Source organism: Boeremia exigua (genome assembly GCF_020726555.1).
Source record: "Boeremia exigua strain MPI-SDFR-AT-0100 chromosome Unknown C7974scaffold_12, whole genome shotgun sequence".
Classification (NCBI taxonomy): Eukaryota; Fungi; Ascomycota; class Dothideomycetes; order Pleosporales; family Didymellaceae; genus Boeremia; species Boeremia exigua.
In genome coordinates, this window is record NW_025763529.1 from 840,623 (window position 1) to 867,868 (window position 27,246).

The 27,246-nt window shown below is 57.2% G+C and overlaps 9 protein-coding genes across 9 annotated transcripts; 3 read left to right on the forward strand and 6 right to left on the reverse strand.

Annotated features, from left to right (window-relative positions):
• Positions 1 to 177: 177 nt before the first annotated feature.
• C7974DRAFT_59454 (TATA element modulatory factor 1 TATA binding-domain-containing protein) lies at positions 178 to 3,467 on the forward strand. The gene is made up of 2 exons (XM_046146924.1): positions 178 to 1,894; positions 1,941 to 3,467. The coding sequence occupies exons 1-2, from the start codon at positions 473 to 475 to the stop codon at positions 3,156 to 3,158; spliced, it is 2,640 nt and encodes an 879-aa protein (XP_045992744.1). The 5' UTR covers positions 178 to 472; the 3' UTR covers positions 3,159 to 3,467.
• A 711-nt stretch (positions 3,468 to 4,178) lies between these two features.
• C7974DRAFT_403308 (uncharacterized protein) lies at positions 4,179 to 5,872 on the forward strand. Its single transcript, XM_046142814.1, has one exon. The coding sequence runs from the start codon at positions 4,541 to 4,543 to the stop codon at positions 5,822 to 5,824; it is 1,284 nt and encodes a 427-aa protein (XP_045992745.1). The 5' UTR covers positions 4,179 to 4,540; the 3' UTR covers positions 5,825 to 5,872.
• On the reverse strand, positions 5,873 to 7,921 carry C7974DRAFT_367188 (major facilitator superfamily domain-containing protein). Its single transcript, XM_046139865.1, has 3 exons — positions 7,448 to 7,921; positions 7,260 to 7,384; positions 5,873 to 6,939 (listed from the first exon to the last, which is right to left on the reverse strand). The coding sequence occupies exons 1-3, from the start codon at positions 7,635 to 7,637 to the stop codon at positions 6,154 to 6,156; spliced, it is 1,101 nt and encodes a 366-aa protein (XP_045992746.1). The 5' UTR covers positions 7,638 to 7,921; the 3' UTR covers positions 5,873 to 6,153.
• A 253-nt stretch (positions 7,922 to 8,174) lies between these two features.
• C7974DRAFT_59461 (uncharacterized protein) lies at positions 8,175 to 9,599 on the reverse strand. Its single transcript, XM_046146925.1, has 2 exons — positions 9,571 to 9,599; positions 8,175 to 9,408 (listed from the first exon to the last, which is right to left on the reverse strand). Exon 2 carries the CDS (start codon positions 9,283 to 9,285, stop codon positions 8,302 to 8,304), a length of 984 nt encoding a protein of 327 aa, XP_045992747.1. The 5' UTR covers positions 9,286 to 9,408; positions 9,571 to 9,599; the 3' UTR covers positions 8,175 to 8,301.
• A 391-nt stretch (positions 9,600 to 9,990) lies between these two features.
• Positions 9,991 to 11,771, reverse strand: C7974DRAFT_59498 (uncharacterized protein). Its single transcript, XM_046146927.1, has 5 exons — positions 11,337 to 11,771; positions 11,045 to 11,280; positions 10,642 to 10,999; positions 10,539 to 10,584; positions 9,991 to 10,487 (listed from the first exon to the last, which is right to left on the reverse strand). The coding sequence occupies exons 1-5, from the start codon at positions 11,608 to 11,610 to the stop codon at positions 10,343 to 10,345; spliced, it is 1,059 nt and encodes a 352-aa protein (XP_045992748.1). The 5' UTR covers positions 11,611 to 11,771; the 3' UTR covers positions 9,991 to 10,342.
• A 555-nt stretch (positions 11,772 to 12,326) lies between these two features.
• On the reverse strand, positions 12,327 to 15,365 carry C7974DRAFT_379989 (fungal-specific transcription factor domain-containing protein; the record flags this gene model as incomplete). Its single annotated transcript, XM_046140488.1, has 5 exons — positions 12,327 to 13,285; positions 13,334 to 13,779; positions 13,832 to 14,673; positions 14,720 to 14,839; positions 15,006 to 15,365. 5 exons carry the CDS (start codon positions 15,363 to 15,365, stop codon positions 12,327 to 12,329), a joined length of 2,727 nt encoding a protein of 908 aa, XP_045992749.1.
• A 2,729-nt stretch (positions 15,366 to 18,094) lies between these two features.
• C7974DRAFT_59493 (protein kinase C) lies at positions 18,095 to 21,791 on the reverse strand. Its single transcript, XM_046146926.1, has 6 exons — positions 21,387 to 21,791; positions 21,174 to 21,335; positions 20,858 to 21,124; positions 19,839 to 20,807; positions 18,643 to 19,786; positions 18,095 to 18,591 (listed from the first exon to the last, which is right to left on the reverse strand). Exons 1-6 carry the CDS (start codon positions 21,619 to 21,621, stop codon positions 18,360 to 18,362), a joined length of 3,009 nt encoding a protein of 1,002 aa, XP_045992750.1. The 5' UTR covers positions 21,622 to 21,791; the 3' UTR covers positions 18,095 to 18,359.
• Positions 21,792 to 22,557: 766 nt separating this feature from the next.
• On the reverse strand, positions 22,558 to 25,154 carry C7974DRAFT_466173 (cell cycle control protein cwf19). The gene is made up of 2 exons (XM_046146315.1): positions 23,692 to 25,154; positions 22,558 to 23,646 (listed from the first exon to the last, which is right to left on the reverse strand). The coding sequence occupies exons 1-2, from the start codon at positions 25,030 to 25,032 to the stop codon at positions 22,819 to 22,821; spliced, it is 2,169 nt and encodes a 722-aa protein (XP_045992751.1). The 5' UTR covers positions 25,033 to 25,154; the 3' UTR covers positions 22,558 to 22,818.
• Positions 25,155 to 25,188: 34 nt separating this feature from the next.
• On the forward strand, positions 25,189 to 26,865 carry C7974DRAFT_59591 (ATPase NPA3). Its single transcript, XM_046146928.1, has one exon. The coding sequence runs from the start codon at positions 25,299 to 25,301 to the stop codon at positions 26,649 to 26,651; it is 1,353 nt and encodes a 450-aa protein (XP_045992752.1). The 5' UTR covers positions 25,189 to 25,298; the 3' UTR covers positions 26,652 to 26,865.
• Positions 26,866 to 27,246: the final 381 nt, after the last annotated feature.

The following is a 27,246-nucleotide window of genomic DNA, read 5'->3' on the forward strand; positions in this document are numbered from 1 at the left end:
CACCAGTTCTGCGAAACGTCGCAGGGAGGACTGTATGTAGGGCAGCCGGAGAGGGTCCAAGCAAGGGTCGCTGGTACGGTACTGTCCTGCGGCCCGGTCCAATCAGAGCGTCAGCAAGGCTGCCGCGCGCCATGCATCGTGGCTGCGTAGGCCATGACGAGGCTGTCGACACGTTTCGTGTGGATTACTTTGCATTGGACTGCGGCCTCTGCATAGCCTCCCACGAACTGCCCAAATCTCCAAACCTGCTCCGTTCACACGCGAGCCGCGGAATTGGCGATCGGCAGCCAACGATCCCCGTCTCACCTCCGAAGTGCCCGCAACGCGCTACTCGGCGTACCACGTACCTACCTCCACGCTGGCCTTTGGCGCACACGAGCGATGCATAGACCCAGACGGAGAACGAGCTCACGGTGAATGCTACAAAGCGCCCGCGTGTTAACAGGCACGACACCCAACAAGAGGAGTCAAGATGAGCGGCAAGAACTGGTGGAACAGCGCCATCTCCGGCCTGGAGTCGCGCCTCGACACCATCTTGGCCGAGGATGGCACCCCGAAGCCGGCAGACGCTGCCGCAAAGCCAGATGGCAGCGAGCCGGCGGCCGTGGACAAGAAGCTGGCCGTGGAGCAGGGCGGGCTGTCGCGCAACTCTTCGCGCAGCCGACCGAGCTCGAGGCTGCAGGAGCGCCTGGCGAAAGCCGTGACCAAGGGCGCCGAGAACTCACGAACATCGTCGGATCTGGGGTCGCGGCCAGACAGTCCGGCGCTGCGGAGCCCCGGCATCGTGGCGGGCGCGGACACGGGTCGATCAAGCATTGACTCGAAGGCGGAGGATGCTGTGGATGCGCCAACAGCTGCGGTCGAGGAAGAGACAGCCACGGCGGTGGACGAGCATACGAACGACACCACGAAGCCCTCGATTGAGCCACCAGCGCCTGCTGCATCGCCCCCCGCAGCCTTACCTCCAACCCCGCCCGTCTCTGAACAACCAACGAGCGCACGCATGCCTACCATGACCATACCATCCATAGTCACCCCGCAGACGAGCTCGCCGCGACATTCCATCGACAGCAGCCCCTCGCGACCCTCTGTCGACCTCTCTACGCCCGCCGAACCCGAGCTACCTTCCCCCCAAGACCCTGATGTCCTCGCCACCGAGCTTTCGAGCTTACAGCAGGCGCACGAAGAGACTGTTCGCGCACACCGAGACGAGCTGAACTCGCACCTCGAGCGCATCGATGCCCTGCAGTCCAAGCTCACGTATCTTTCCCAGCAGCTGGCCGCCTCGGCCAAGGCAGCCTCGGCAGATTCGGATGCGACGCCGCAGGACAAGAAGCTGGCAGAGAAGGATGCTCAGATTGCTGCGCTCATGGCGGAAGGGCAGAAGCTGTCCAAGACGGAGATGAAGCACATGACGACCATCAAGCAACTGCGCGCAAAGGGGCAAGAGCAGAACAAGGAGATCACCACGCTGAAGCAGCGGCTGGCAAAGGCCGAGAAGAGCATCACAGAACAGTCAGAACGGGCCAAACGCGCAGAAGCTAGCGAGAAGGCTGCGCAGGAGAAGCTGAAGATCGTGGACAGGATCGAGAAGGACATCAACACCATCAGAGCAGAGCGGGAAGAAGCCAATCTGACAATCACAGAACTTCGAAGACAGCTGACCGAAACACTGTCGCGAGCAGACGATGCAGAGAAGCGGGTCAAGGCTGGAGCGCTGGAGGCCGAGAAGAGGGTCACCGCGTCGCTGCAGGAGGACCTCGAAAACCTGCGCATCGAGAAGAAGATCGCCGAGGACCGCGCAAAGAAGGAGATCCAGGCGTCTCAAGAGCAGGCGAGGAGCAAGCAGGAGAAGGCAAACGTCACCGAGCTGGAGCTGCGCGGCGAGATTGCTGTATGTCGACTCATTCATTCTAACAAACCACTACTGACTCTGGCAGAACCTTGAATCAAAACTCGAGCTCCTACGCAGCCGGTCTGAAGAAGCCACCTCATCCGCGACCGGTGATTCCCAGGCGAAGCTGCTGCGACAGATCGATACCCTCCAGACTCAGTACTCGCTTGCCTCGGAGAACTGGCAGGGCATTGAGACTACTCTCACGTCTCGAGTAACGGCGCTCGAAAAAGACCGCGACGAGACAGCGAAGCGCGAGTCTGACATCAGGCGCAAGGCGCGCGAGATCAACTCCAAAGCTCGCCGTCTCGAAGACGAGCTGGACAGCATCAACGAGCGAGCCAGGGCTCTTGAGCAGGATCTCTCCGAGAAGCAAGCAGCTGCACAGAAACTGCAGAGTAGACTTACCGCGGCCGAGGCAGCAGCACAAGACGCGAAAGCCGATCTCGAGCGCGAGAAGAAGGTCTGGGAAGCCGAGTCCCAGCAGCGACTTGAGGAGGAGAAGAGCAGGTGGCAGCTCGAGACACAGCAGCACAACCCCCTCTCCGTCTCGACCCACCTCCGCGCCGACTCACCCTCAATCTCAAACCGGCAGCGCTCCCCCGATCCCCTCGGCATCTGGGACCGCCGTGCGCCCCGGTCGACAGCCGCTCGCATGGACACGACGCTCTCGCCCATCGACCGCATGCTGGAAGACGCCCGGCGCCCGTCCAACCCGCGCCAGAAATCCTCCCCCAACACACGCACCCCCGAAATCGGCACCCCGCAGCGCCAGAACTCTATTCCCTCCGGCCTGTCCAGCCTCAATGGATCTAACATGCCGTACACGCCGTCCATCCACACGGTCGACTACGACGAGCCGTTCGACAACATGTCCAGCCCGCACCGCACCATCAACGACATGATCTCCGTGTCCACGGTCGGCGCGGGCCCCAGCGTGCAGCTCGTCGAGCGCATGAGCGCGGCGGTGCGCCGGCTCGAGTCGGAAAAGGCCACGCACAAGGAGGAGATGGCGCGGCTGGCGGCGCAGCGCGACGAGGCGCGCGAAGAGGTCGTGGCGCTGATGCGCGAGGTCGACGAGAAGCGCGGGCACAAGAAGCGCGTCGCCGAGCTCGACAGGGAGCTGGGCGAGGTGTCGGCGCGCTACGAGACGACGCTGGAGATGCTGGGCGAGAAGACGGAGCGCGCCGATGAGCTCGAGGCTGATCTCGTCGAGGTCAAGAAAATGTACCGCGAGCTGGTCAGCACCATGGGGCGGGCGTGACGTGTTGTATCTTCCTTCGAATTGAGTCTAAACGAATGCTAAACGCCGCTGATGCTGGGTATATCACCACACACACACACACTACTCCAACTCAATCCCCTCCCTCTCCGCGCCCCTGACCAAAAACTCCCTCGTCTTCGCATCCGGCGCGTACTCCAACGCCGTCTTGCCCCACGCATCCTTGACATCCCACTCCGCCCCGCGCTGCAGCAACTCCAGCGCCGCGTCCCCCCGCCCCTCGCTCACCGCATGGTGCAGCGCCGTCTGCCCGTCCCTATCCGCCGCATTCACCGGACTGCGCGCCTCAAGCAGGGCCTTTATCAGCGGCACGCTTCCCGCGGCCGCCGCGCGGTGCAGCGGCACCTGCCCCCTCTTATCCCGTATCCGCGCACTCGCGGGCGGTTTGCGCGCGAGCAGCGAGCGCGCAGCGTCGAGCCCGCCCTTGGACGCGCAGAAGTGCAGCGGCGTCTGGCCCGCGTTGGTTGTCGCATTCGGATCGGCGTCTTTCGCGAGCAGCAGCGCGATTACCGCGGCGCTGTCGGCGCGCGAGCACGCCATGTGCAGCGGCGTCCAGCCGGAGCCGTCGGCGGCGTCGACGTCGAACGCGGGCGCTTGGATCAGGAGGTGCACGATGGGCAGGTGGTTGTAGGACACGGCCCAGTGGAGAGGCAGGCGGTCGTCCGGGTCGCGGAGGGCGGCGAGTTTGGGGTTTGCGGCGAGGAGGGCCTCGACTTTTGTTGCTGGGGGGTGTTAGGCTGGAGTGGGGGAGTGTTTGGAGAGGGGGAAGTACTTTGACCCTCGCGGCAGGCTTCGTGGATGGCGTATTTGGCCCGGTACTCTTCCAGGGCGGCGACGGACATGGTGTGGTGTTGGTGGTGACGTGGGGTGACGGAGCTGCAGCTGGAGCTAGAGCTGGAGCTTTCGGGCGGGGCTGGAGTTTAGAGCCGCGCTAGTGCTATCTCCGTTGAGACGACGTCTGGTCTCGACATGAACATCAGCTCAGACAATTTCTTGACGCTGCCGCTATGCTACCCTGATCTGCTGTCAGAAAACTCATAGCCTCGTACTACGATTCCAGTGACAATGACTCCAGTCCTTCCCCACGGGGTATCTCCATCTCCAGAACCCCGCATCTTGCAGGGGGCCTTTCGAGATAGATGCAGCTCTGCACTGAACGCGATCTAGCGCAAGCGACAGCCGACGTCCAAGGCCGACAAGGTACAAGTCGCTGCATGGATAAATTCTGATTCATGGAATTCAACCATGTTGCAGACAGATATCCACGTCTTCGGCCTGCGTTGACCCAGAGTTGACCAGAGTCGCTCCGTGTATATCTTCAATGCCTCCAGCAAAGGTGACTCGTCTACCCCACAAGCTCCACGATGCATATGCAAATTCTGGCTGCCGTGGTTGCGGCGCTGTTGCCCACAGTGCGGGCTCAAGCACCCTCACCGGAGCAGTACTGGAACGTGTCACCGCCCATTGACTACACAGATGAGCTGTACGCAGGATTCCCCCAGCTCAAGGTCGATGCCGAAGCTCTTGTATATAAGGGGACAGAAGTCAACCGCACCTACGCCCACCACCCCGAGCTCTACCACGATGGAAACCGCACGTACCTGATGTACTCCACGGCGCCCATCGACGAAGACTCGACCGGCCAGGACGCCTGGCTGTCGACCTCCACCGACGGCGGCTTCACTTGGTCCAAGGGCTTCTCCATCCTGCCTGATGCCCTGCTCCCCAACCAGTCCCACCCCGCAAACTACACCTACTGGTGCAACAACCGCATCTGGCAGCGCGCCCACCACCCTGTCGCCTGGGTCCCCGTCAACAAAAACACCCTCTACGCTGTCTCCCAGACCACGCTGCGCTTCTGCTGGAGCGACGCCGACAAGGGCACCAAAGCCGCGGGCCGCATCGCGCGCGTCATCGACAAGACCGGCGCGCCCGTTGGCGACCCCTGCTGGACGTCGCAGAATAACTGGACCGAGGTCGTGCGCTTCAATGAAACCGTCTACGGCAAGTACGGCATGAAACTGTGTCGCCACGCCGCCCAAATCGAAGCCTACCTGAAGGAACCCGTGCACACGCCCGCCTGGGGCACCTGGCTGTACCAAACGCCGCTCTTCGCCGCCGACAACATCCACGACATGCAGGAGCCCACGCACGCCGTGTGGCGCGGCTCGCCGAAGAAGGGCTACTGGGAGCGCTTCTGGCGCGACATCAGCAACAGCAGCACCATCAGCCACGCGGTGTGGGTCGAGCGCACGCGCTCCCCGTCCGGCCGCTCGTGGTACCCCGCCGTGGAAGCGCAGCACGGCAACGCCATCTTCCGCACCGACATCCCCGACGTCGGGAGCAAGCAGCACCACGGCGTGCTGCCGGGGGATGTGCGCTATCTCGTGCACAACCCGCGCAACAACACGGCGCGGCTGCGGCAGCCGCTGACGATTGCGACGGGGCGCGGCGAGGGTGGTTTCACGGGCGTCGGCGTGCTGAGGACGAATGCAAGTTCGCTGATTGCGCCCGATACGCGGGGGCTGAAGAGGCTGATGTTTAGCTATCCGACGGCGGTGATGGTGCGGGGGAAGCTGGTGGTGGCGTACAGTGAGAATAAGGAGAATATCTGGGTCAGTGTTGTAGATCCTAAGAATCTGCGGTGAATACAATCATCTCTTGAGATGTGAGAATCATATGCAGTACGGAGAAGCTCAAATACGTTCCCACAATGTAGTGGACAGATTGTACGTCTCCATTTGCGTATAGCTTCTGACAGAACAGTATGTCCTACAAGCCACGCTGTAGATATGCTATCGAAAGAACAGAATAGTCGCATAGGCTCCGCCTCAACCCCAGTACTCTCTGGAAGTTCCCTGGCGTATTCTCTTCCTATCACATTTCGCCAAGGGCGATCTTTGTCGTCTTTTTGTTGCTGCTGTCGGGATCGTCGATCGATCAGCTGCACACAATCCAACCCTCCTCTACTGACCCTTCAGAACCACCCTAAAGTCCTCCCGAAACAGCTCACGCCCCCCAACGCAGCACTAATACCGGTGAAAAGTACAAGCGGTCCATACTCACTCGCATACGCCCCACTGTCTCCAACCTGCCCCATTCTGATCAACGCCTCGCTCACTGGCCCACAGACGACATTTCCAATCCCTCTTCCGGCGACCAGCGCTGCATACACCATCGTCGAATCAGTAGTCTGCCCGCTGTTCCTCAGCGTCTTCATTACGCCTGGATACGTCGTCGAATAGCTCCCTGCAAAGAACCCATACGCAGCGCAGAAGACAAGGAGAAGAGACAGATTCGTGGAGAATCCCCAGAGCAAGAAAACAGAGAGCGTGGATCCGACGGTGGACAGCAGAATGCACGTTGTGATGTGCCAGCGATCTACGATGCCGCCCATGATGATGCAGCCGAAGACAGCGGCAACGTTGATCAGGATCAGCGTGAGTGCGGAGACGGCGCTCGAGGCGCCGAGCGTCCTGGCGTAGGTGGGCAAATAGATGGCCGGGACGAAGTAGCCCAGGCCCTCGAGCACGTTGCCGAGCTGGATCAGCAGGAACGACTTGTTGCGCAGAAACGCCATGTCGAAGCGCCGGTGGTGGGTGACTTGCGCCACGGGGAGACGCGGCCGGAGATACACGGTCAGGGGAAGGACGGCCACGAACAGGACGACGGCCCACACATGCAGCGCAGTGCGGAACCCGTATCGGCCCAAGAGATACTGCAGGAGCAGCGGGATAATCACACCCCCGAGCCCCGTCCCAGCCTGTGCTAAGTCAGCCAGCGCACTCAACCCCGAACGCGCATCCACGCGCACCCCCACCCCCCGCGAAAGAAAGCCCGCACACTAACCCACATGATCCCAAACGCCAACCCCTTCCGCTTCACAAACCACTCGTCCACAAACGTAATCGCAGGACTATAGCACAGCGCCGCCCCGACCGCATACCCCACCCCCTGACTCCCAACCAACTGCGCGACCGTCTGGCTCAGCGAACTCAGCCCCAGCGACACACACATAACGCCCATCCCGAGCGCGACGCACGGGCGGCGGAACCCAGGATACCACGCCAGCAGCCCGAACACGAGCGGCGAGGACAGGTACATCAGGCCCAGCGCACACGTGCCGATGATGGCGATGTTGCGCGACCCCGCGAAGGGCGCGTGCGCGCTGTAGTGCTCCTGGAAGATGCCGAAGGAGAACGGGAAGCCTGGGGCGGTGTTAGTGGGGGGGATCTGGCTGGTGTGGGGGAAGCGCGGAGGGGATGGGGTACCCCAGACTAGGATCTCGAGCACGAAGGCGGAGAGCAGGAAGAGCCATGCGTCTTTGCCGCCGTCGACGGGCGGGAGGGAGAACTCGTGTTCTGCGGGGCGCGGATGGGCGGGGTGCAGGCTGGTGGCGTCGAGCTCGATGTCGGGGTCAGCATGATCAGCAGGTACTATTCGGCGCGTTGGGGTTTCCATTGCACGGCTAGATGGAGAGGTCGGTGATGATGTGTGGTTTCTATCGTGTGTGACCGGTGGGAACGAGGTGTTGGTTGCTGCTGTATCGTGGAGTCCTTTGATAGCACTACGCTCGCTATATATATGTTGGATATCGAGGAGCGCTGGATGCTTGGGAAGCGTGATACTCGGATCCAGAACAACGTGTATGTATTACAGCAACCAGGTTAGACAGCGGCTGTAGTGCATTGGCCTAAGAAACTGATGTTTCAAGTGCGTCTGTTCGCAACTTTGACAGCGAAAACCGTCGACAAAGACAGTGCTCGCACCTGCTGATGGCTTTATAGCAAGTCCGCACGCGTTGATGGCTTTAGTCCGTGAACACCGATGGCGTATTCTATTCCGCGAATGCCGACCGCAAATTCCGTGCATGTCGATCACAAGGGTTGATTGCAACCCCAATCGCATTATTTGTCCTAGAAGGACTTAGAGCGGTATTGCGAGCTTAACACAACGCAAGCTTGATGAGATATCTGGGAGATGTGAAAGATTAGGATAATTGCACAGATCCAATGCGTTGCTCACAGGAATATAGTATTGTCCCTGGCTGACTACAGACTATATCAGGTGCACACTTGGGAAACGTTGGCAAGGAAGGACCGTCTACCTTTCCCCACCCTCCAGCTCAGAAGTGGAGTGAAATCAAGCCAAACTCGGGATCTGCCTCAAACTTGCCCTTCAGAGCCGTCAACTCGTCCACATCCCAGTTGCTCAGGATAAACCGGCCCTTCAGGAACGCCGCGGCGGGGCTAGCCAGCCACACCGCCAACCCGCCCGGCAGGCTCTCGTCGTCCCATTCAAACCCTTCCAGCTTCGTCTTAAGCGCCTTTTGTGCGGCGGGTGTGAACACCGCGCCGGGATGGAAACTGTGGATGCGGATGGGCTGTCCTGGCAGTGCGTCGACTTCGGATTGGAGGTACTGCAGCGCGCGGGTGAAGGCGAGTTTGCTGGTCCCGTAGGTTGCTGAGGCTGGAAACACGGTGTATGCAGCGACAGTCGAGACGTCGAGGATGACCTTCTGATTGTGGGGAAAGGGAGAAGGTGTAGTTTTCTTGACGATGCCGTCCAAGGAAGTCAACGGAATGGCTGGAATTTCGGGCTTGAGGAAGGCTCGGGTGAGGTTCAGGTTGCCGTAAAGGTTGGTGTCGAACGCTTCGCGATAGGCGTCGGTGGAATACTCCAGGGAAGACGTAGCCTCGCCTTGACCGGTATGTGCGGCGCTTGTTACGAGGACATCAGCGTCTTTGGGCTGGGTGTTCGGGGTACTGCTCTCGTTCAAGCGCTTCCTGATATCGTCGAAAGCGCCATTCACGTCCGCTTCCTTGGTGATGTCCAGAAGATATGTCCATACTTCTGTCTTGCCGCCCGCGGCTGCAATCTCAGCACGCAGCTTTGTTGAAGCTTCGTCGAGGGGCGCCTGGCGACGAGCAATTATCACAACAGTTGCGGCGCCAGCAGCGGCGAAGCTTTGCGCAATGCCATAGCCTATCCCGCTGGCACCACCCGAGATAACGACTGTTTTGCCGTGGGCAGAGTTGAGAGGATTGGAGGGAGAAATCGCCGGGTAGACGGTGTGATGGAGAGTCTTGGTGAGTTGGCGGATGTTCATTTTAACAGAACAATAGTGAGGCTGCTTTGGTAGTGCTGGAGTGGGGAGTGGGGAGAATATGTGTTGACAACTGTAAGGAGTTCAAGTCAACAATCGACCTTTAATACTACAAACTCAAGTGTGCTGTATCCCCACAGGTCAGCAAATCTCGTGCGTTTTGGTCCGTTGCCAGCACAGTCGTGGCTCGTGGTTCTGCAGCTCATCGAGTCTACCTTTGCAGCGCAATATATTTGGCGGACGAACCTCGAGTCCAACTTTGCAGCGCAATACATTCAACGGACGAACCTTCTCGCTGGTGCTAGACAACAATACTAGTGAGCCATGTATGTCGATCTCAATGTGCTTTGCGATCCACTCTTATCCAAGGATGTGTAGGCATTAGGAGTTGGAGGTGCAAATATCCGGGCCGACCAAAAAGCAACAATGTGTTTGAACTCTTCTGTGAACGACTTCGGCTGTCCTTGCGCATGCGTTACGCGGGGACAGCACGGCTCCATTTCATCTCCCAGCAAGAAACGCTGGTAGTGTCAGTTAATTCGCAGCGATCGAATTCCGAGATTCAGTAAGCAACATCACTCAAGTGCAAAAATCTGAGCTAAGCCAAGCGTATATACCGTATTTGCTGACGAAGATGGAATTAACTAAGCGCTTTGGGTTAGGTGCTTCAAGGACATTGTGGGGATATCATCGAATGCTCAGTCCTATAATAATTCTCTAGCTCTCATGTGATAGGCTCGACGCTGTCGCCTGAGGCGCTCGGTCGATTGCGTCTTCACAAGCAAATACGGTAGCTTGTACCTTTACTACATGTCTTCTTCTTGCCTGAGCTATAAGACTATACAATTACGGGCTGTATACGCCATGTTGGAAACGCTGTTTGTGTAATTTATCTTGGTATGTAAGATCCTACATAATCTGTCCAATATGACAACCTCTTTGGAAGATCTAGGCGCTTCTCGCTTCGTCTGTGACGGCGGGAACGCATTGAAGTACTCCTAGCACCAGAGGCACTGACGGACATCAGGCCTACTCACCCCGGACAGGCCTGTCTGCTTCTTCATCTAGCAGGCGTCTGACCAGGATTTGACAGCGGCACATCCCTGATCTGAAAGACTAAATGCATATCCGGGTCATGAGCTGGGTGAGTTGGCTCATCCCCAATAATATTGACCTGAAAGATCTCCTTGTTCCCCAGCTCAGCCCTGCACTTCGTTAGCACCGCAACACATCACTTCCATCGTCAATAGACCTACTTGTGCTGCGCAAGCATGATCGAGATCGTGCCCCCAATCGGGGACCCTGAGTGTATCAGCGTGTGTTCGTTATTGTTGTGGTTGAGAATGTGGAGTGGCATACCAATGATGGCCTGAAATGCCTCCTCGTCACGCTCCTTCTCGAACTGCGTGCCGGGCCAGACCCCAAGGCTGGTAACCTTCTTGTCGCGCAGCGCACGTGCTACTACAGCCACAGTTTCGGCGTTGATTACATTGTCGGCCATGTAGACACGCAGTCTCTTGATCCCGTAGTTGTTTTGGACCCATTTTCCCCATATCAAATCAGAGGAGTACTGCAGCTTTGGAAGGTCTGCGGGTGTGGTGCCGCCGGGGACATTCTCCCATTCATCTACGCTGGCGTGTTTGGGGCTGTTTATGTTGAGCGCGACGATGGCTCCGTCGCGTTGGTTGACGACAAAGATGTAGAAGCCACCCGAGGACTATAAGGGTTAGTCTAACATAAGTTGACGGGAGTGAAGTCGCACCATGTAGATCTTGCCATCGACGGTGTAGGTCTGCGAGACGGGAGGGATCATCTTAGAATATCCAATCTGGCCGGGTAGGTAGTGCCGCTTCTCGTCGTAGTGACCAAGCGCCCAGCCGACGTTGCGGCGGCCGTCGATGTTGAGAGCCTCGAAGGCGTCTTCAAGGTGCAGTATCTCGTGGCCCATGTAGGACTCATCGAATGTGTTCTCGTGCCAGTTCCATTGGGCCCGCTCCTCTGCACGTCTTGTCAGACCACTTTCAGAGTAAGGCTTCAGAGTAGCAGTCACTTACCAGAGGTGCCCCTCCAAATGCTCTGAGCCGACGGCGGCGTACGCGTATCCTCAACAAGCATCCCAGCAACCTCATCATTCGCCTGAAACAGACACTGGTAATGACTTCCCTTACCGCGGTACTTATTCCAGTCCGCATCCGACGCGATGCTCTTGCCATCGAAGAGACCAGCTGTCTGGACGCGGTCGCTGAACAAGGACGCATTGAGCGGAAGGACGCGGGCAGCGATAGACGCCGCGAGGCCCGAGAGCGTGAGGAGGTAGTTGAGACGCATCTTGGCTGTGCGGGTGAGCCGGAGATGGGTGGAGGGGTGTGTGTGTGGAGGGGTGTGTGTGTGGAGGGGTGTGTGTGTGGAGGGGTGTGTGGAGAAGACGGGGGACTGTGTGGACGGCGCGATGGCACTAGTGCAGTCAGGAAGTGAAGATGCAAACAGAAAGCGCGCAGGTGAGAAGGGAAGTGAGCCCTATATGATCACTCTTAGGACACCTCAAAGGAAGTGACGACTCTGCCGTCACGAAAACGCGTAAGAAGTGGGACTCGAGATCAGGCTACAAGTGTGTTCTTGTACCCTAATATTTAGCTCTCCTGCCTACTAGCAAGTACGAAACACACAATTATCAGTAATCGATTTGAAACAACTCCCCTCCAACCTCGAAATGCTGAAGCGACCAAAAACGCTATTGAGTCCGCTATGCTCCATGCCCCATTTGGCAAACGATCTAGAATGCTGTTTAAAAGTGCAAAACGTCTCCGGTGGACGTTAGGGTATATGAATTCTAGAATGACTAATGAATGTTCGATGCAAACGATTACGCTGCAATACGCCGCGCAGTATATGCGGTAAGAATATCAAGCAAGTTTACTCGATGCCAGATTGATGCGAAATAAGTGATCATACAACGAATGTGAGAAGTTGCACAATTTCGCCAAAGTAGAGAACTGTCCGGGTCAAAACGTCTGGGTGCGTTGATAGTACAGGCGTATGCAGACTTAGCCATCGGGAGTCCACGCATTGTTATACGTGTACGGACCGTATGGCATGTGCTGTTGTTGCTGTTCAAGTGGGTAGCCCATGGTTGAAAAGTATTGTTGGCCTTGCAAGTACGAGCTCATCTCAAAGAGTGGTACGTCGTTGGTGGAGAGCGACCTGTTGCCCTCCGTCTCTAGCATCATCAAGGCGTGAGGGTCGTACGAGCCATTGCCTGACCCGTGACTGGGACCCGAGGTTTGAGCGTAGGTTGTTGGAAGGCTATATTGAGAAGTGGACGGAGGATAACCAGGTGTGCCACTGGGGTAATTGAAAGCCGGCGGCGGTCCGTATGGCTGATTATTATAAGACTGCGGTGGCTGTTGCTGCTGCAGTTGCCCTTGAGATGTAGGAGGTCCGTACGGTGTTGGAACACCATTTGATATATCGGCAGTCCCATTGGGCTGCTCCTTCGGTACTGGGACGGTCGCGTTTGGATTGACAGTCGTGAATGGGGTGGTGGTGGTCGATGGAGCAGTCGATGCGCTTCGGCGAGGCTCTTCTCCCTCGGTCTTGAAAGACACAACAGGGCTGGGTGGCGTCCCAGATTCCTCCGGCTCTTCTTCCTGCTCGAGCGTGCTCAACCTGCTGTAGTGCTTATCGGCAGAAAATGCTATGTCGTTAATCTGAAAGCTCCCAAATGCTTTGTGCGCTGCCTCGAACTTCTCCGCATATTCGTGTAATCCACCATCATTTTCGCTGACTGTGCTCTGTGGGGATCCGCCGTTATTCAACCATGCTTTTCGTTTCTCGGCATAATAGCTCGTCACAGTCGCTAGTTGGCTGGAGTAGAAGTCTGAAATCTTGTACTTCTTTTTCATGCTGTCCAGGACCTGATTCGTGATGTCCCATGCATTTGGCTCAGATTTGGACTTCAACGCATGCGACGGATCCATCTTTGGAACATGGTGGCAGTACATGGCTGCAATTGTTAGCTCCTTGGTTTCTGTGCGTTCCGCGTGCTACTCACCTGCCCATGCCGCTCTCCAGACCGCGTGTCCCATGAAGGGCGACTCCACGACCAGGCCCCTTTCCTTGAAGGATTGAAGCACACTCACAAAATCCCTCACATATTCGAAACACTCCTTGGCCTTCTCAACCCAGTAGTCGGGCTGGTCGTCTGGCAATGGCTCGGTCACCGATGGTTCGTCCATCGGACCTTGTGGCTTCGTCAACCTGAAACCAAACGTTGGCATGTATTCGGGTGCCAGATATGTTGCCGAGAGCATGAGGATCGCGTGTATCATAAAGTATGTTCGTGACGTTGCAGAAGGCGCACCATAGACGTGATTTTCCGTGTTGATGGACGTGAGCCGGAGCTCCTCCGGAAGATCGTCCCTGATCTCTCGAAGGCGTTTATCGAGATGGTAATATGTTGTCTTGGTATTCCACGGTCCAATATGCTCCGTTTCAGATCTAACGCAGTCAGTGGTCCTTTCCGTCAAAGATTGGCATCTCGCTTGCATACCGTCTACCTCCGTTGTTCGCCCATTTGTTCACATCGGAGAAGTGTTCGAGTGCAAACATGTAGCGGCCGAGCATACCATCATCATCACGGTCCTCCCATTCGATTCTTTCCGCTTTGTGCCCGCCGTTGCGTTTCATGGCCTTCTCGTCGGTCTCCTTGCGCCGCTTTGCATACTCCGCGTCGGTTTCTCCGAAGAACTTAGTCCTGACCGCCCGACCTGAAATGAAGTTCTTGTCGCTACAAGGGACTTGAATTTGACCATAGAGGTCTTCTATCTGTAGGATCTTAGGCCGTCGTTTTCCTATGCTCAGGTAGCGGTCGATGATGAAGCAACTCCAGAATGTGCGGCGCCGGGATTCTTGTCGGATGAAGCGGTCTCGTCTCAAGGCTGCATCTTCTCCTTGGTGTCCCGCGTCCAGGTCTTCATCGAATTGTAAGCCATCCCTTTGCGCAAGAGCAACCGCCGTTCGAATCAGCATGTACCCACTGTAACCCTTACATGCGGTCCACTCGTGATAGCCGATCATGAGTAACGCCTGAGCTTGTTGCATAGCCGCTTCACCTTTACGGTCAAACGACCAATCAAAGCACGCGCGACCGGCTGTTGCATAGAAAGTGGCGGTATCAGCAGGTTTTTCGTTTTGCGCAATAAGCTCGGGGTGAAATGGGGAAGTCAGTGTCAAGAATGCTAGGACTAAGGCAGGATCGTGGGTGTGCTGGCTGGGAGACTGAGGCGCCGTCTCTGAGTACTGAACCGTTGGTAGTCGCTGGAGAGGACCGAGAAACGTCCTCTTATGTAAAAATGGGAACTCCATCGCATAATGCTTTTCGTAGATCGCCCACTTTCGAGCGTCAGCTACGCATTAGGCATTCAAGAACATGACTTACAAGCTCGTCCCAGACTTTGGGTGTCAGCAGCGGCGAACAAAGAGCATCCCCTTTGGTACGAATCGGAGTGCCTCCTACTATAGGTGACACAAAAGGTCGCTTGCGTTTCTTGACAGGTAACTGGAACCCCCGAGTCAGCGAAAAGCTCCTTATCAGTTCCATCACTCTGAATGGCGAGTGGAAGCTGACGGCTCCGATGTGGCTTTTAGAGGCGATGCAGCGTGCCGAGTCAGATCCGAGGATATACCAGGTACATCCGTGACGAATTAAAGGCGGTTACACATACCTCATCGCCAGCCATTATTGCTGAACTTTCACGTCGATGAGGTTGACTGGTTGCTGGAGGCTGCGGCGCAGGATATTCGCAGAACTTCCCGCTAGCCTCACACGATTTACAGGCTGCGAGAGCACCAGTACTGTCGCGAGTGCCATTGTTGTCGCATTTGGTCTTGCTGCGTCGGCATCTAGAGCAAGCAATGGACGAGCGCATTCTGGTCGTTTCGTGCCGTCGACCCGCGGCCTCCACACCACCACTAGCGCTGGCAATGAGAGGCCCTGGTGTCTGCAACGGGGACCCCGCAGCTCCCAGCGCCGGCGACGTTACCTGGGTCACTGGCGATTGCTGCACTGAAGGTGACGGAGGCATTTGCTGAGCATTCACGGTGGTTAAAATTTGCCGCTCAGCACCGTTCGTCCAACGCGAAGGTGCGCCCGCCGCGCCGGGACCCGTGAAGGCGGTAATTTTGACGGTTGTTGGGTCAGCAGGCGATTGGGAGAATCCTTAAGCGGTGTTCGAGAGGTCTGCGCCTCTGTTTGTCGAACAGCCTCGCGCTTAATGCTCAGTGACTCGGGAACGGGACGGCGGGGCGGGTAGCCGTGCCGAAACGTGCGGGTGGGGTCGGAATGCGAAAGCAAGGGCTGCGAGAGCAAGCAAGGGCTGCGCTGCGCTGCGCCGTCTCCCTGTGCTATCTGGCGTGTGTGCTGATGCTCGAAGTGTGTAATTGCAGCGAGGACTAGAGGGGAACGCGGCCGGGTGGACGTTCGATATTAACGTTGCGCTTCCCTGCGGTCGATAGGCTGAAGATTTGGCACTAGATTTCCTTGCATCAACGGGCGCCTGAGCTGCTTGGGCCGCTGGTACCTCTCTGCAAGAAATGATAAATCGCGGCCACTTGCCGTGCCGCCATACGCACGTTAAATCACCCTCTTCGCGCCCTCGCTAAGCCGACTCCGACCACGCCTCCTGTCCAGGCCGCGACGAGGCACCAGCAGCACATTTGACTCTAGTCATCCCAAACTCCAGGGCTAGGGTACCGCTGTTAGCGGCTTGACCAGCGGGCCGGCTAGTGAGGAGCCACTTGCTCCGGATTTTCCCTCTCCCACAAGCTGCCGCCATCAGGGCGTTTCGATGCGCCGATAATGCGATCTGTCATTGTCGAGAAGAGGCGCTGACACGTGGGTAGTATTGCGTGCAGCGACAAGGTGTCACCGCCGAACGGCGCACATAGCGTGCCCGGTCGATGCGATCAATCAGGTCGTCCGCTTTCCTGGTCAGCCGCATCTTGGCCCACCGACCTCAACAACCAAAGTCATCGTCTGACCAGGCCTCGTAGATACCTTAAAAGAAAATGTGCCGATGCTCGCCAACACACCTTGCATGCCCTTCTTCTTGCGCAGCTTGGGGTGCGGGGCCTGTGCTGTGATCGGGCCCGTATCCGCGCCAGATGCTGTGCGTGTCCGTCGCTCGATTCAGATGGTTGTGCATGTCGCCTGGGCCTCGCAGGAAGGGCCCATTACGCCATATGAGCTCATGTTCGATGTCAAAAGGAACATCGTTTGTATTGATGCCCATTGCCGAGTATAGGAGCACGCAGCTCGTATCGCAGAACTGGTCTGAGCCTTTTCGCAAAGTGTCTCATTCTCGAGGATCCCATCTGAGATGGCTGCGGGAGGTACTCTTGCTTGTCTGCTATAGGCCCGCAGACTAAAACCGGTCTGTTTCAACGCGCAGTCGATCGCTGTGCTTACCTGCGCGCAATACTGCACCCCGCCCAAAACAGCTGGGGACCGTGTCGATTAGGGTTGTGAGCGGCATTGGCAGCGACATTCGCGATCCTGAAATGCTTTGCAGCTAACAGTCGCAATTCAGTTACTGTTGCATTGCGTAAGACTGGAATGCTTCACCACCATTCGTTGGCCGTATCAGCATGGTGTAGTCTGTGGTACGACAGTCATGTCTGGACCATTCATCGTCCGATCTCGTAGATAACAGGGCATGGGCATGTCTGAGCCGTGTTACCTTCCCTAATACACCGACTTAGCAGGATGCAACTACCCTTTCCTCCGACTCAGATGCAGGTAAGGCACCCACTCACAGGGCAGGACGAACTCGGCTGCTGAAGCGAGGTGACAGATGACATGAATTTGCGCGCAGGGTACGTAGGACTCGGTGGCGCTGTTTGTCAACCCCTTGAACTTGCCAATGCGAAATCGGTAAGCATTCCGAGATCGACGGCCTTTTCTCTGAACTTAGTAGCTGCACACAGGTAGGCCGAAAGAGGACACATCGCGAATGTGGGTGAAGTTGTGCGACAAGAGGAGGATAGTGAGGAGGAGTTTGCCAAGATTAGCTTTGTCAAACAAAGGAAAGAGCCCCGTAACAATAGTCGGCAAATGCTGAAATCGTTTGAAGGAGTGTCTCCGGCTAAAGTGCGCAAATGATTGTTCTTCTATCCTGTAAGTTGTGGAAAATCGGCATTTCCAAGTCCCGCAACGTCCACCCGCTGTCTTTTGAGTAATGCACCATCATGCATTGCAACGCACCTGCTACAGGACCAGCCATGCTCCCTAGACAAGCCACACCCTCCCGCCAACAACATCGGACGCCTTTGTCAAGAACCTCCCACTGACCCCTTCCGCTAATGATGCATTACAATTGTTGCTTTCCAAGGACGAAGAGAAGAAGGGTTTGTGATCCCAGTGAATCCACCTCAACAGCAACCGCAGCCTGCCTAGAAAATGGGCAATTCTAGCGAGGCCCGGCAGCAGGGGCTCGCGTACATCTCGTCTCACCTTCCTTGTGTTACTTGACCGACCGTGGAAGCGACGCATTGCAGATACAATACGCCCAGAGTCTCCGAGGGAAAGCAAACTTTCTTAATTGAAGTCGGCCGAGTAAGAAAAGCCGCGGAACTCTTCCTGCATTGCTTGCGACAGAACAGACTGCACAGGCGTAAGGACCGGCGTCACGCTTGTAAATTCTGTGTCGAAATTGCTGGTATCTGTAGCGCTGGTGATTGTAGGGATGAAAGGTGGTGCTACGCGCTTATGGTAGATGTCGTCCCAGTTGATGTTCCTGAAAAAGGCGTGAGACATAATCTCTTGCGCATCTGTGGGGCCTGATCCAAGTCGTAGTTCAGGCTCGCGAGTGAGCAGCTTCTGGAGGATCGAGACAGAGTCGCGAGGCATGTGAATAGGGTAGAGGGGTTCATCAGCGAGGATAGCATCGTAGATCTCATCCTCATCTTCACCACGGAAGGGCGACTGCTGGAGAAGCATCTGGTAGATCAGGACACCAAATGCCCACCAGTCGACAGCGCGACCATACTTCTTGTCGAGCAAGATCTACCACTTGTCAGTGTCAAGTCGAGATACTCTGCAGAAGACTTACTTCAGGCGCCATGAATTCAGGCGTACCACAGAATGTGCTGGTTGTTGAACCGTACCACATTTCCTCCTTGCACAGACCGTAATCAGCAATCTTGATGTGCCCATCCAGAGTAAGTAGGATGTTGTCGAGCTTCAAGTCACGGTAGATGACACCGTTCTCGTGGAAGTACTTCAACGCGAGACAGACCTCTGCTGCGTAAAATCTGGGGATGGTTAGCATCATTCTTCCATGTTGAAGATCATGGCAAACTTACTGAGCTCGCTTAGTACCAAATTGGCCCCTCTGGATGTGCAGCATGAGATCACCACCACTGATGTACTCCATGACGAAGTAGACACGAGTCTCTGTCTGGAAACAAGCGTGCAGGCTGAGTAAGAAGGGATGACGCTCCTTGTTGGCAATCAAGAACACCCTCTTCTCCGATCGCGTGCTCTCTACTTCGTCGTTCTCGATGATGAACTCTTTCTTCAAGACCTTGATAGCATACAACTGCTTTGAACTCTTGGTCTCGGCCAACATGACCTTACCAAAGTTACCCTTTCCGAGGACTGCAAGGAAGTTGAAGTGGTCCAGACCTATCCTTCTTCCAGTTCCTGCCGCGTTGGCCGGTGGCGTTACCTTATTCTCGGGGGCTTTCGTCAAGGCAGATGCTTGCTGTGGCGGCTGTCGAGGATCTTGCTTCGCAGGCGGCGCAGGAGGTTGCTGTGGTGCAGCCTGTGGGGGCTGGGGATGTGCGAACGACTGGCTGTTACCGTATTGCGGCCCTGCTGGAGGAGATTGATGTTGTCGCTTGTCAACATCAGCGTAGTGCTGTGGGTTGTATGTAGCTTGCTGAGGTGGCGGCTGCGGTGTACGCTGATCCTGGGGGTATCCTGCAGGCTTGGGGGCCGCTTGGTAGTCTGCTGTCTGGGAGCGTCGATAATCAGGTGCCGCGGGTCCAGCCGGAGGTTTCGCCATGACAGCGGCAGCGGCGGCGATCGCGGATTGCGAAGACTGAGTTCGCCCGGAGGAAGGTCGCTGTGAGGTAGTTGGGGACGTGGGTGCAGTGGAGCCGCCTGAAGAGTAGGAAGTGCGCGCGGCACCTGACGCCTGGGACGATGGCGCATACGACTGCGTCCGGCCGGCAGCTGGTGGCGCAATGCTCTCGTTCTTGTTGTTATAAGAGTATCGGTCTGTCGGCGACGACGACTCCCCACCAGACTGTGGAGACTGGGGTGTCGGTAGAGGCTTTGGTGGCTGTGGGCGTAATGTTCGGTTCGTCATGTTCGAGCCCGAGGTTGATTGTCCTCTTCTGGTCCTCTTAATCTCCATGAGAATTTGATTAGCAACCTCCATTGACATGCCACAAAAGTCGGGAACAAAATGTACGCAATGAGCGTGACATGTAAGACCGCATTCTATAACTGATTAGCATACACGGGCAGTCATGGCAATGCAAACACGACTTACCAGCACACTTCTTGGTTTGCTTCCGTCCGAGGGGCAGTACGTAACCGCAGTGACAGCACCAGTTAGCGCCCATGTTTGAGAAAGTCTCAAAGCGATGGGGAATGCGGTGGTTGAGTTTGGCTTCGTCCGGATCCGTCTCGGCGTTCGACTGTGTGATACACTTGGTGACCACCTTAGGGTAACACTTCTTGTGACACGTGTAGTTGCAGTCGGTACATTGCATGCCAGCAGAGTACTTCAAGAAGTCACCGCAGAGAGCGCAACGCATGATGTTGTAGAACTGCTGCTGCACGAACTTGTGTCCATACTGCTCGACCACGTCCTCCTTTCGCTGACGAACGGCGCCCTTTCGACCGAGACCAACGTCGAACGGAGTCTTGTTCTGCGTGTTTCTGGCAAAGGCCATGGAGAGGTGGATGCGTCCGACTGGCTCCAGCGAAAACCAATCGTCAATTACGATGGGTCCCGTCTGGGGCTGCGCACCTCCGGCAGGCCGCATACCACCTGGACCGGCTCCTGCCCCACCGGCAGGGTTCTGTCCTGGGGGTGGCTGGAACTGGAGATCTGGCTGAATGCCTGCGTGTCCTCCCATCTTGTCTGCGGCGACCCATCCAGAGGTCTGCAGCTCCGTTTCGATCTTCTTTCGACGCATCTCCTCGGCGATGTCCGATATGCGGACCCAAAGCATACCAATGGGCAGTGCATGGTCGCCGGTCTTATCGTACACGGTGATTTCAATCTCGTTCGCCTTGTCAATGTCGAACTCGTGTCTCTCTTCAATCCAGCGGTCGTTCCTGGAGGGCTTGGTGCGGCCCTTGACGGCATCTTCGACCTTGATGTTGATGAAGGTTTCGGGTCCTCGGCTGAAGCGACCGGTGGCCGCGTGGTCAGCTTCGGCGATTGCGTGGACGGTCAGGGCCAGATGGCCGCTCAGCGGCTTGCGCTGGCTGGGCACGCTCAGGCTATCATCTGTGGTCTGGATCAGTCAACGCCGTGAGTGTGGAAGGACCGGATCTTACCATCGCCGTCGTCGGCACCGTCAATGTCGACGTGCAGGTCCTCGTAGCGCTTGAGCGAGTGCTTCAGCAGCTGGATCTTCTGGTTGCTCTCGATGCGCTTGGCCTCGGCGTCCTGCTTGCTCTTGCGGTCGCCCTCCATCTGGTACAGACGCACCATCTTCTCGATGCCGTCCTTGTACTGCTTCTCGACACTGAGCTTGAACTCGAGCTGCGACAGCATGAGCTGGATGCGGGGCCCCAGATGCTGCGTGTCATAGCGGATCAGATCTGCAGACGTCAGTGGGGGGTTGCAGCGCGGGGAGGAGGGGGTGCATACCGAGCTTGCTGTAGTTGGGGCGCTTGCTCGCCGCACCAGAAGCTGGTGCGGCATACGGGGCGCGGGGCGGCTGGAGCCCTTGGGCGCCGGCGGGGTCGCCATACTGGCCCTGCTGCGCGCCGTAGCCTCCCTGGTCGTTGGGCATATAGCCGTTCCAGCCATCTTTGGGAGGGGGAGTCAGCGGATTGTCTCCCTTTCGCATGCCAGACCCACCAGGCTGCAGGCTCATGTTCTCGACGCCGGCGGCGGTGCGCTGCACGCTCAGGTCGTGCAGCTTGGACTCGAAGTACTCGATGTTGCGGCGGCCGTCCTTGATCTGGCCGTCCAGACGCGACAGCACGGCCGGGTTGTTGGTCGACTGGCGCATGGCATTGGCGGCGTTGATCAGGGCGCGCTCGCGGTCAATCTTGCGCTGCACATTGGCGACGGTCTCGTCGACGCTCGACATGGCGGCGGCGGTTCAGCAGCGGCGGAGGGCGTGGCTGTCGCTGCGCCGTCGGTGGGCGAGGGGAGGGGCCTGGCGTGGCCGGCGGGGCGAGTGGTCGGAGCCCAAACAGGCGCCGGCGGAGCACGGGACGCTGTGCGCGGAAAGAGCCGCGGCGAGGAGCGCGGGCGAGGGAGGGTGCAAGGAGGTGCTGGCTGCTGTCACCGGGGCGGTTTGCGGGTGCTGGGCGCGATGACGGGCAGGGCGGAGGGCGTGATGCCGTCAAAAGCTAGTGGGCGCTGAGCGTGGCTGAGGGACGCAAATGTGGGTCGTCGCCGTCGCCGGTGGTGCCAAATGCCGCAGTGATGCCTGACGGACGCTCGCCCAGAGTTGCTCGCGGAGACGCGCTGCGGACTGGCAGTCGTGCAGACGTGAAGACGCCGGCGGGAGGGCGGGAGGTGTTGCAAGAAAGCGGGTGGGGCGAGTCGCTGCAGCAGCGGGGTGCATCAATCAAAACACAGCTGCAAAGCTGGTGTGGCGCAGGCGCGGACCCTTCTAAGGTTTCTCCCCCGTGGATCGTGGACGTGGACGTGAATCAGACGGGCGCACGCAGCTCGCCCGACGCATATGGATATGGCCTGTGGTGCCGCCCGCTGATGCTGCAGCGCCAGACGTCATCGGTGATTGGGCCGAGAGGGATGTCTTTGCACCGCCTTTGCACCGTCTCTGCACCGTCTTTGGCATGTGCGACAGCGCTGCTCCATCCAGCACCCACCATGTTCCAACGCGACGCTGTCTCTCGCACCCAGCTTTGCGCCACCATGTGAAACCTCAACGCGCACAGAGCCCTCCACGCGCACAGCATTCCTGGACGTCTGGCCCAACGGCGTCTGGCCCGACCAGTAGCAGGAACGAACTGAGTGCCCAGAAGCATGAATGAACTGCGTGCCCAGAAGCGTGAATGAACTGCGTGCCCAGAAGCAATGCTCGCTCCTGCCCGTTTACTCATGAGTGTTCACTAGAGTCTGTCTGCCAGATGTCTACCTACATCATTCACGTCCTGGAGGACTACCCTTCGAGTAGCATGCATAAAATGGCCCATCCAGATACAATTATGCAGACGCAATTATCCAGAGGTAGTCATCCAGAGGCAATGCTCGTTACTGCCCGTCTAGAAGAATCTGCCGACCGTGAACCGTCGACGTCCTGGAGGACTGCTAGCTACTGCCCTTCCGTAAGTACGCGCGTCCAGTCGAACTTCCTCCAGCCTTTCCTCCACCTCTCCGGCCGCCGGTCGCCCTTCACCCACCGGCCCTGTCGCTTCTGCACCTGAATGTCCACGTCCAGCATTCCTCCAAGTGTCTCGCGCGCGAATAGATCGGCACGTGGCCATCTGCGCTCGTCCTCCACGATGTGACCCATTCCTCCATCCAGCTCAAACCACACGTGGAAATACGGCATTTCCTTCGCCAAGCTTCGGCGGAACGCCTGCTTGCCGAGCCCTGAGCGGGACGCCTTGAGCGTATCGATGATGGGCTTGTGCTGGCTCCACTCGTTGTCCGAGCTGAGGATCGCTTCACGGAAAAAGGCGGGTGCTGTCTCGCCAAGCTCGAACGGAATCGGGACTGCGCTCATGGCGGCGTGCAGCTTGCGACCCGGGTTGGCGGCGTTCTCGTAGAAGAGGACGTCACGGCCCTGGTCGTGGTACATGCGCGTAAGAGACTTCATGAAGTTGCGAATCTCCTCCCATTCATCGTCGTCGCATTCAAGCAGGTTGGTGCGATGCTGAATAGGCACTATGACCGCACCGCCGTCGCTGATCTCCGGCTCAGTGGGCAGAGTCAGGAACGTGCGTGTTGCCAAAGAGACGATAGGGGCGACTGGAGGTTGAGGAGGAGACTTGTCTTCATGATGGCAAAGCGGACACGAATCGAGGATGCGATTCGTTTTCTGGTAGTCCTGGATGGCTTGGTTGCGCAGGTTGATGGATGATTTGGGAGCGCGAGCCGCGAGCTTGGTCGCGTTCTCGTCCATGTAGTCAAGATCGTTCTTTCAAAGTCAGCAGGGTAATGCTTGAAGATATGGGGTGCTTACATCGAACTTGACATCCTTGCCAATCTTCTCTGCAAGGATCAGACCTTCATTCTGGCCCTTCGTTCGTCGTTCTTGTCGGACCATATCTTCGATGCTCATGTCCTCATTCTCCTTGACCAGACCACGCTCCACACCTCGCTTGTTTTCGAGCGAGATGACCTCACCCTGTCTACCTCCCGCTAGCATTCGGTTGTCCATGGCATTGAGCACCACTACATCGCGGTCTGTGCTGCCAGCAGAGCCTGCGACTGCTGCGTTGTACTCAGCCTCGAGCCTTGCCGCATCCGGCGACTTCTTCATCTTTGCCTTCATCATCTGGGCTTTGAGCTTGTTCAGCTCTGTCTGACTTAGAGCAACCGCGTTCGTGGTGGGTCTCGGGTTTGATACAGTTTCGCCTTGAGGCAGCTGGTCCGCCAGAGGTCCCTCTCGAGATGGGTGGTGGATGCCTGCCTTCAACCTGCGCTCCTCGTGCAGCTCCCCTGAAGGCTTTTCTTTACCAACGTAGTCTTTGCCATACATGTTCCGCCTATCCAGCTCACTTTCCTCCTCCCGCGCATCGTCGAAGTCGCGCAAATCGCCGTACTTCTCTAGTGCCACGTCTTCAACGCTCCTGCCCGTCTCTTCGGCTGCCCTGTAGATGCCCTTGAGCTTTGTCATGCGCCACTGGGACCCTGAATCGCCGAACGTGTAGTCAACCTCCCTTTGTGCGGGTTCTTCCGTCGTGTCCTTCTCGAGGTCGGCGAGGTGGTGGTTCAGCTCAGCTTTGTGAATTTTCAATGCGTGCTGTTTCTCTGCAGACGCCGCAACATATGTTGTCTTCTCCTCCCGCTTCTTTCGTTGCACATAGTCAATGTCCATCGACGATGGTGCCTGCATCCAGTCGTCGCGCTGCACGTTCGCGCCAGCTGCCTCTTCGAGCTGCTCGTCCAGCAGCTCGTCGTCGTGCGGCGCATAGTCTTTCTCCTGCGGTGCGTCGTCACCTGAAGATTCATCTTCTTCGTAATGGCGAGACTTGCGCTTCCGGGTCATGCGGTCTTCATCGCTTGAGGGAGAGCGACTCCGCCTGTCCTTGTGCCCTCGGTGTGATTTGCTGTCGTCCTTGTCGTCGCGCTCTCTTGCTTTCCGTTTACGCCGTGAACGCTCTTCAGGGGTTTCGTGGTGATGTCGCGATCTCTTGTCTCGGTGATGTCCATCTCTATCTCGCTCGTCGCGGTGACGGTGCGAGGACTGGTGCTTACTTGAGCGGTGGTGTCGGTCGCGACTACGGCTTCGGTCGCGCTTCCGTCTGTCCTCTTTGCTCTTGCTTGCCGCGAGCTCTTTTTCAAAGTCTTCAAGACCCATTTTTGTAGTGGCCTATATATGTGGGAGGCAGAATTGGATGTGCGAGATGAAGGGTCCACGAGCGACAGAAGTCCAGAAAGCTTGGGTTGACATCACTGGCGTCTTAGCGCGCCCCACTTAAGAATTTAGAGTAACTTTACGACGATAACTTTACACCACTGCTCTGCTCCGACTACACCACGCTCTTTTGTACGACAAGAACAAAGCTCATAGAGTTGTGAAGACTACCACACCGATTCCACCCGTGTCTATCAGACGCCACCGTCATGGCCTCCGCCCAAGCCAGTACCGCCGCGAGCACCACCGCGAGCGCCGCGGCACCCAGCGCGAATGCTCCAGTCGCCATAGTATGCGTCGGCATGGCTGGCTCGGGAAAGACGACCTTCATGCAGCGCCTTGTATCGCACATCTACACGCACCCCGATCCAACATCGAAAGAGCCATCGGTGTCGAAGATCGCACCAACCCCGCCGTACATCATCAACCTCGACCCAGCTGTCCACCACGTCCCCTTTACGCCCAACATCGACATTCGCGACAGTGTCAACTACAAAGAGGTCATGAAGCAGTTCAACCTCGGGCCCAACGGCGGTATCTTGACCAGTCTGAATCTGTTCAGTACCAAGATTGACCAAGTGATTGGACTGCTCGAGAAGAGGACCATGGTGCCAGAGCCAACCAAGGAGCCGGAGCAGACTACTGTAGAGTTCATGACAAACAGTGGAAAGGAGAAGCAGCCAGCGCCGGTCCAGCAGCCGCAAATCAAGCACATCCTGGTCGACACACCCGGCCAGATCGAGGTCTTTGTTTGGTCAGCCAGTGGAGAGATTCTGCTGTCAAGTCTTGCGAGCACGTTTCCCACTGTCATTGCATATGTAATCGACACGCCGCGGACCACAAGCACCAGCACCTTCATGTCCAACATGCTGTACGCATGCTCTATCTTGTACAAGACTAAGCTGCCCATGATTCTGGTATTCAACAAGACCGATGCCCAGGACGCTGAATTCGCGAAAGAGTGGATGACGGACTTCGAGGCTTTCCAAGCAGCGCTGCGAAACGAGGAAGAGGGTGGCACTTTCGGCGGCGATGGCATCACAGGTGGAAGCGGCTACATGAGTAGTTTGCTGAACAGCATGTCCCTCGTCCTCGATGAGTTCTACAAGCACTTGAGCGTCGTGGGAGTCAGCGCCATGACTGGTGATGGCATGGACGAGTTCTTCAAGGGCGTCGAAGAGAAGAGGATAGAGTTCGAGCGCGACTATAAGCCAGAACTGGACCGTAGAAGGGCAGAGCGTGAACAGGAGAAGCAGAGCACTCGTCAGCGCGAACTCGACAAACTGATGAAGGATATGAAGGTCGGTGGTGCGGGGACAAAGCCGAAGAAGGCACCGCGGAAGGAAGAGCCTGAGACAGTCAGTGATGCGGAGGACATATCCGACGATGACGAAGGCAACGCGGCGGCCGGCTTCGATGACGATTTCGATTCAGAAGAAGACGCCATGGATCCTGACAGCAACCTCAAGCAGCGCTACTCCCAGGCCTTGAGGGACAGCGGCGGACCCTCAAACGAAGACATGAGCTTCGCCAAGTATGTGCAGACGGCTAAATTTAGCTGAGCGACAAATCGATTCCATGCAGCGAGGAACGGAGGAGAAAAACCTACTCATACTCACCCGAGACATTCACCCCTCGATCCTCGATGCTCCAGTTTTCCACTGCACCTCCAACAACCCTTGATCTCGCTTCCCACCCCGGCCAACGTCGGAAGTCACTGCATGTGTACGCATCTCTGCCGCGGCGAGAACACTTGAATTTCAAAGCACGCATGCGACAGACGTCGTGCCAAAGTCAGCGCCGTCTCTTTTTCGATTCTTTCGCATCATCAGCACACTTTCTACGCCTTGTCATGTCTGCAAAACCCAACAGGAGAACCTGCGCAGCCACATCTCACGTCTGGCGTGACTTTTCCCTCGACCGGGAAACTGTCTCGATCACAGCGGCGGGATCATCGTGGCCGTAAGCGGGACGGGACGAAGATGGGAAATGGTCATGGTCACGTTGCACGAGGCTTACGCAGGGCGGCGGAAAGAGATGCAGCACGAGAACGTAGCTAGCGCTGGGTATGTGCGGTTGTCAATGTCAGTGTCAGACCAGGCGCTGTGCGGCGCTGTGTTCTATTGCGATACCGGGCTGTGCTTGTTGAGTGATGTC

What these genes read in the sequence shown, in the direction of transcription:
- C7974DRAFT_466173 (XM_046146315.1), bottom strand. Translation starts at nt 25,032, where the DNA reads ATGGGTCTTGAAGACTTTGAAAAAGAGCTCGCGGCAAGCAAGAGCAAA. An exon ending in GCAAGGATGTCAAGTTCGAT is followed by an intron (nt 23,647 to 23,691) that starts GTAAGCACCCCA and finishes TGACTTTGAAAG; the next exon opens with AACGATCTTGACTACATGGA.
- C7974DRAFT_367188 (XM_046139865.1), bottom strand. Translation starts at nt 7,637, where the DNA reads ATGGAAACCCCAACGCGCCGAATAGTACCTGCTGATCATGCTGACCCC. An exon ending in GCTCGAGATCCTAGTCTGGG is followed by an intron (nt 7,385 to 7,447) that starts GTACCCCATCCC and finishes ACACCGCCCCAG; the next exon opens with GCTTCCCGTTCTCCTTCGGC. An exon ending in TGTACCTGTCCTCGCCGCTC is followed by an intron (nt 6,940 to 7,259) that starts GTGTTCGGGCTG and finishes GACTTAGCACAG; the next exon opens with GCTGGGACGGGGCTCGGGGG.
- C7974DRAFT_59461 (XM_046146925.1), bottom strand. Translation starts at nt 9,285, where the DNA reads ATGAACATCCGCCAACTCACCAAGACTCTCCATCACACCGTCTACCCG.
- C7974DRAFT_59498 (XM_046146927.1), bottom strand. Translation starts at nt 11,610, where the DNA reads ATGCGTCTCAACTACCTCCTCACGCTCTCGGGCCTCGCGGCGTCTATC. An exon ending in CATTTGGAGGGGCACCTCTG is followed by an intron (nt 11,281 to 11,336) that starts GTAAGTGACTGC and finishes CAAGACGTGCAG; the next exon opens with AGGAGCGGGCCCAATGGAAC. An exon ending in GGCATTTCAGGCCATCATTG is followed by an intron (nt 10,585 to 10,641) that starts GTATGCCACTCC and finishes TGATACACTCAG; the next exon opens with GGTCCCCGATTGGGGGCACG.
- C7974DRAFT_59454 (XM_046146924.1), top strand. Translation starts at nt 473, where the DNA reads ATGAGCGGCAAGAACTGGTGGAACAGCGCCATCTCCGGCCTGGAGTCG. An exon ending in AGCTGCGCGGCGAGATTGCT is followed by an intron (nt 1,895 to 1,940) that starts GTATGTCGACTC and finishes TGACTCTGGCAG; the next exon opens with AACCTTGAATCAAAACTCGA.
- C7974DRAFT_59591 (XM_046146928.1), top strand. Translation starts at nt 25,299, where the DNA reads ATGGCCTCCGCCCAAGCCAGTACCGCCGCGAGCACCACCGCGAGCGCC.
- C7974DRAFT_403308 (XM_046142814.1), top strand. Translation starts at nt 4,541, where the DNA reads ATGCATATGCAAATTCTGGCTGCCGTGGTTGCGGCGCTGTTGCCCACA.
- C7974DRAFT_59493 (XM_046146926.1), bottom strand. Translation starts at nt 21,621, where the DNA reads ATGTCGAGCGTCGACGAGACCGTCGCCAATGTGCAGCGCAAGATTGAC. An exon ending in CCCCAACTACAGCAAGCTCG is followed by an intron (nt 21,125 to 21,173) that starts GTATGCACCCCC and finishes TGACGTCTGCAG; the next exon opens with ATCTGATCCGCTATGACACG. An exon ending in CGGTGCCGACGACGGCGATG is followed by an intron (nt 20,808 to 20,857) that starts GTAAGATCCGGT and finishes TCCAGACCACAG; the next exon opens with ATGATAGCCTGAGCGTGCCC.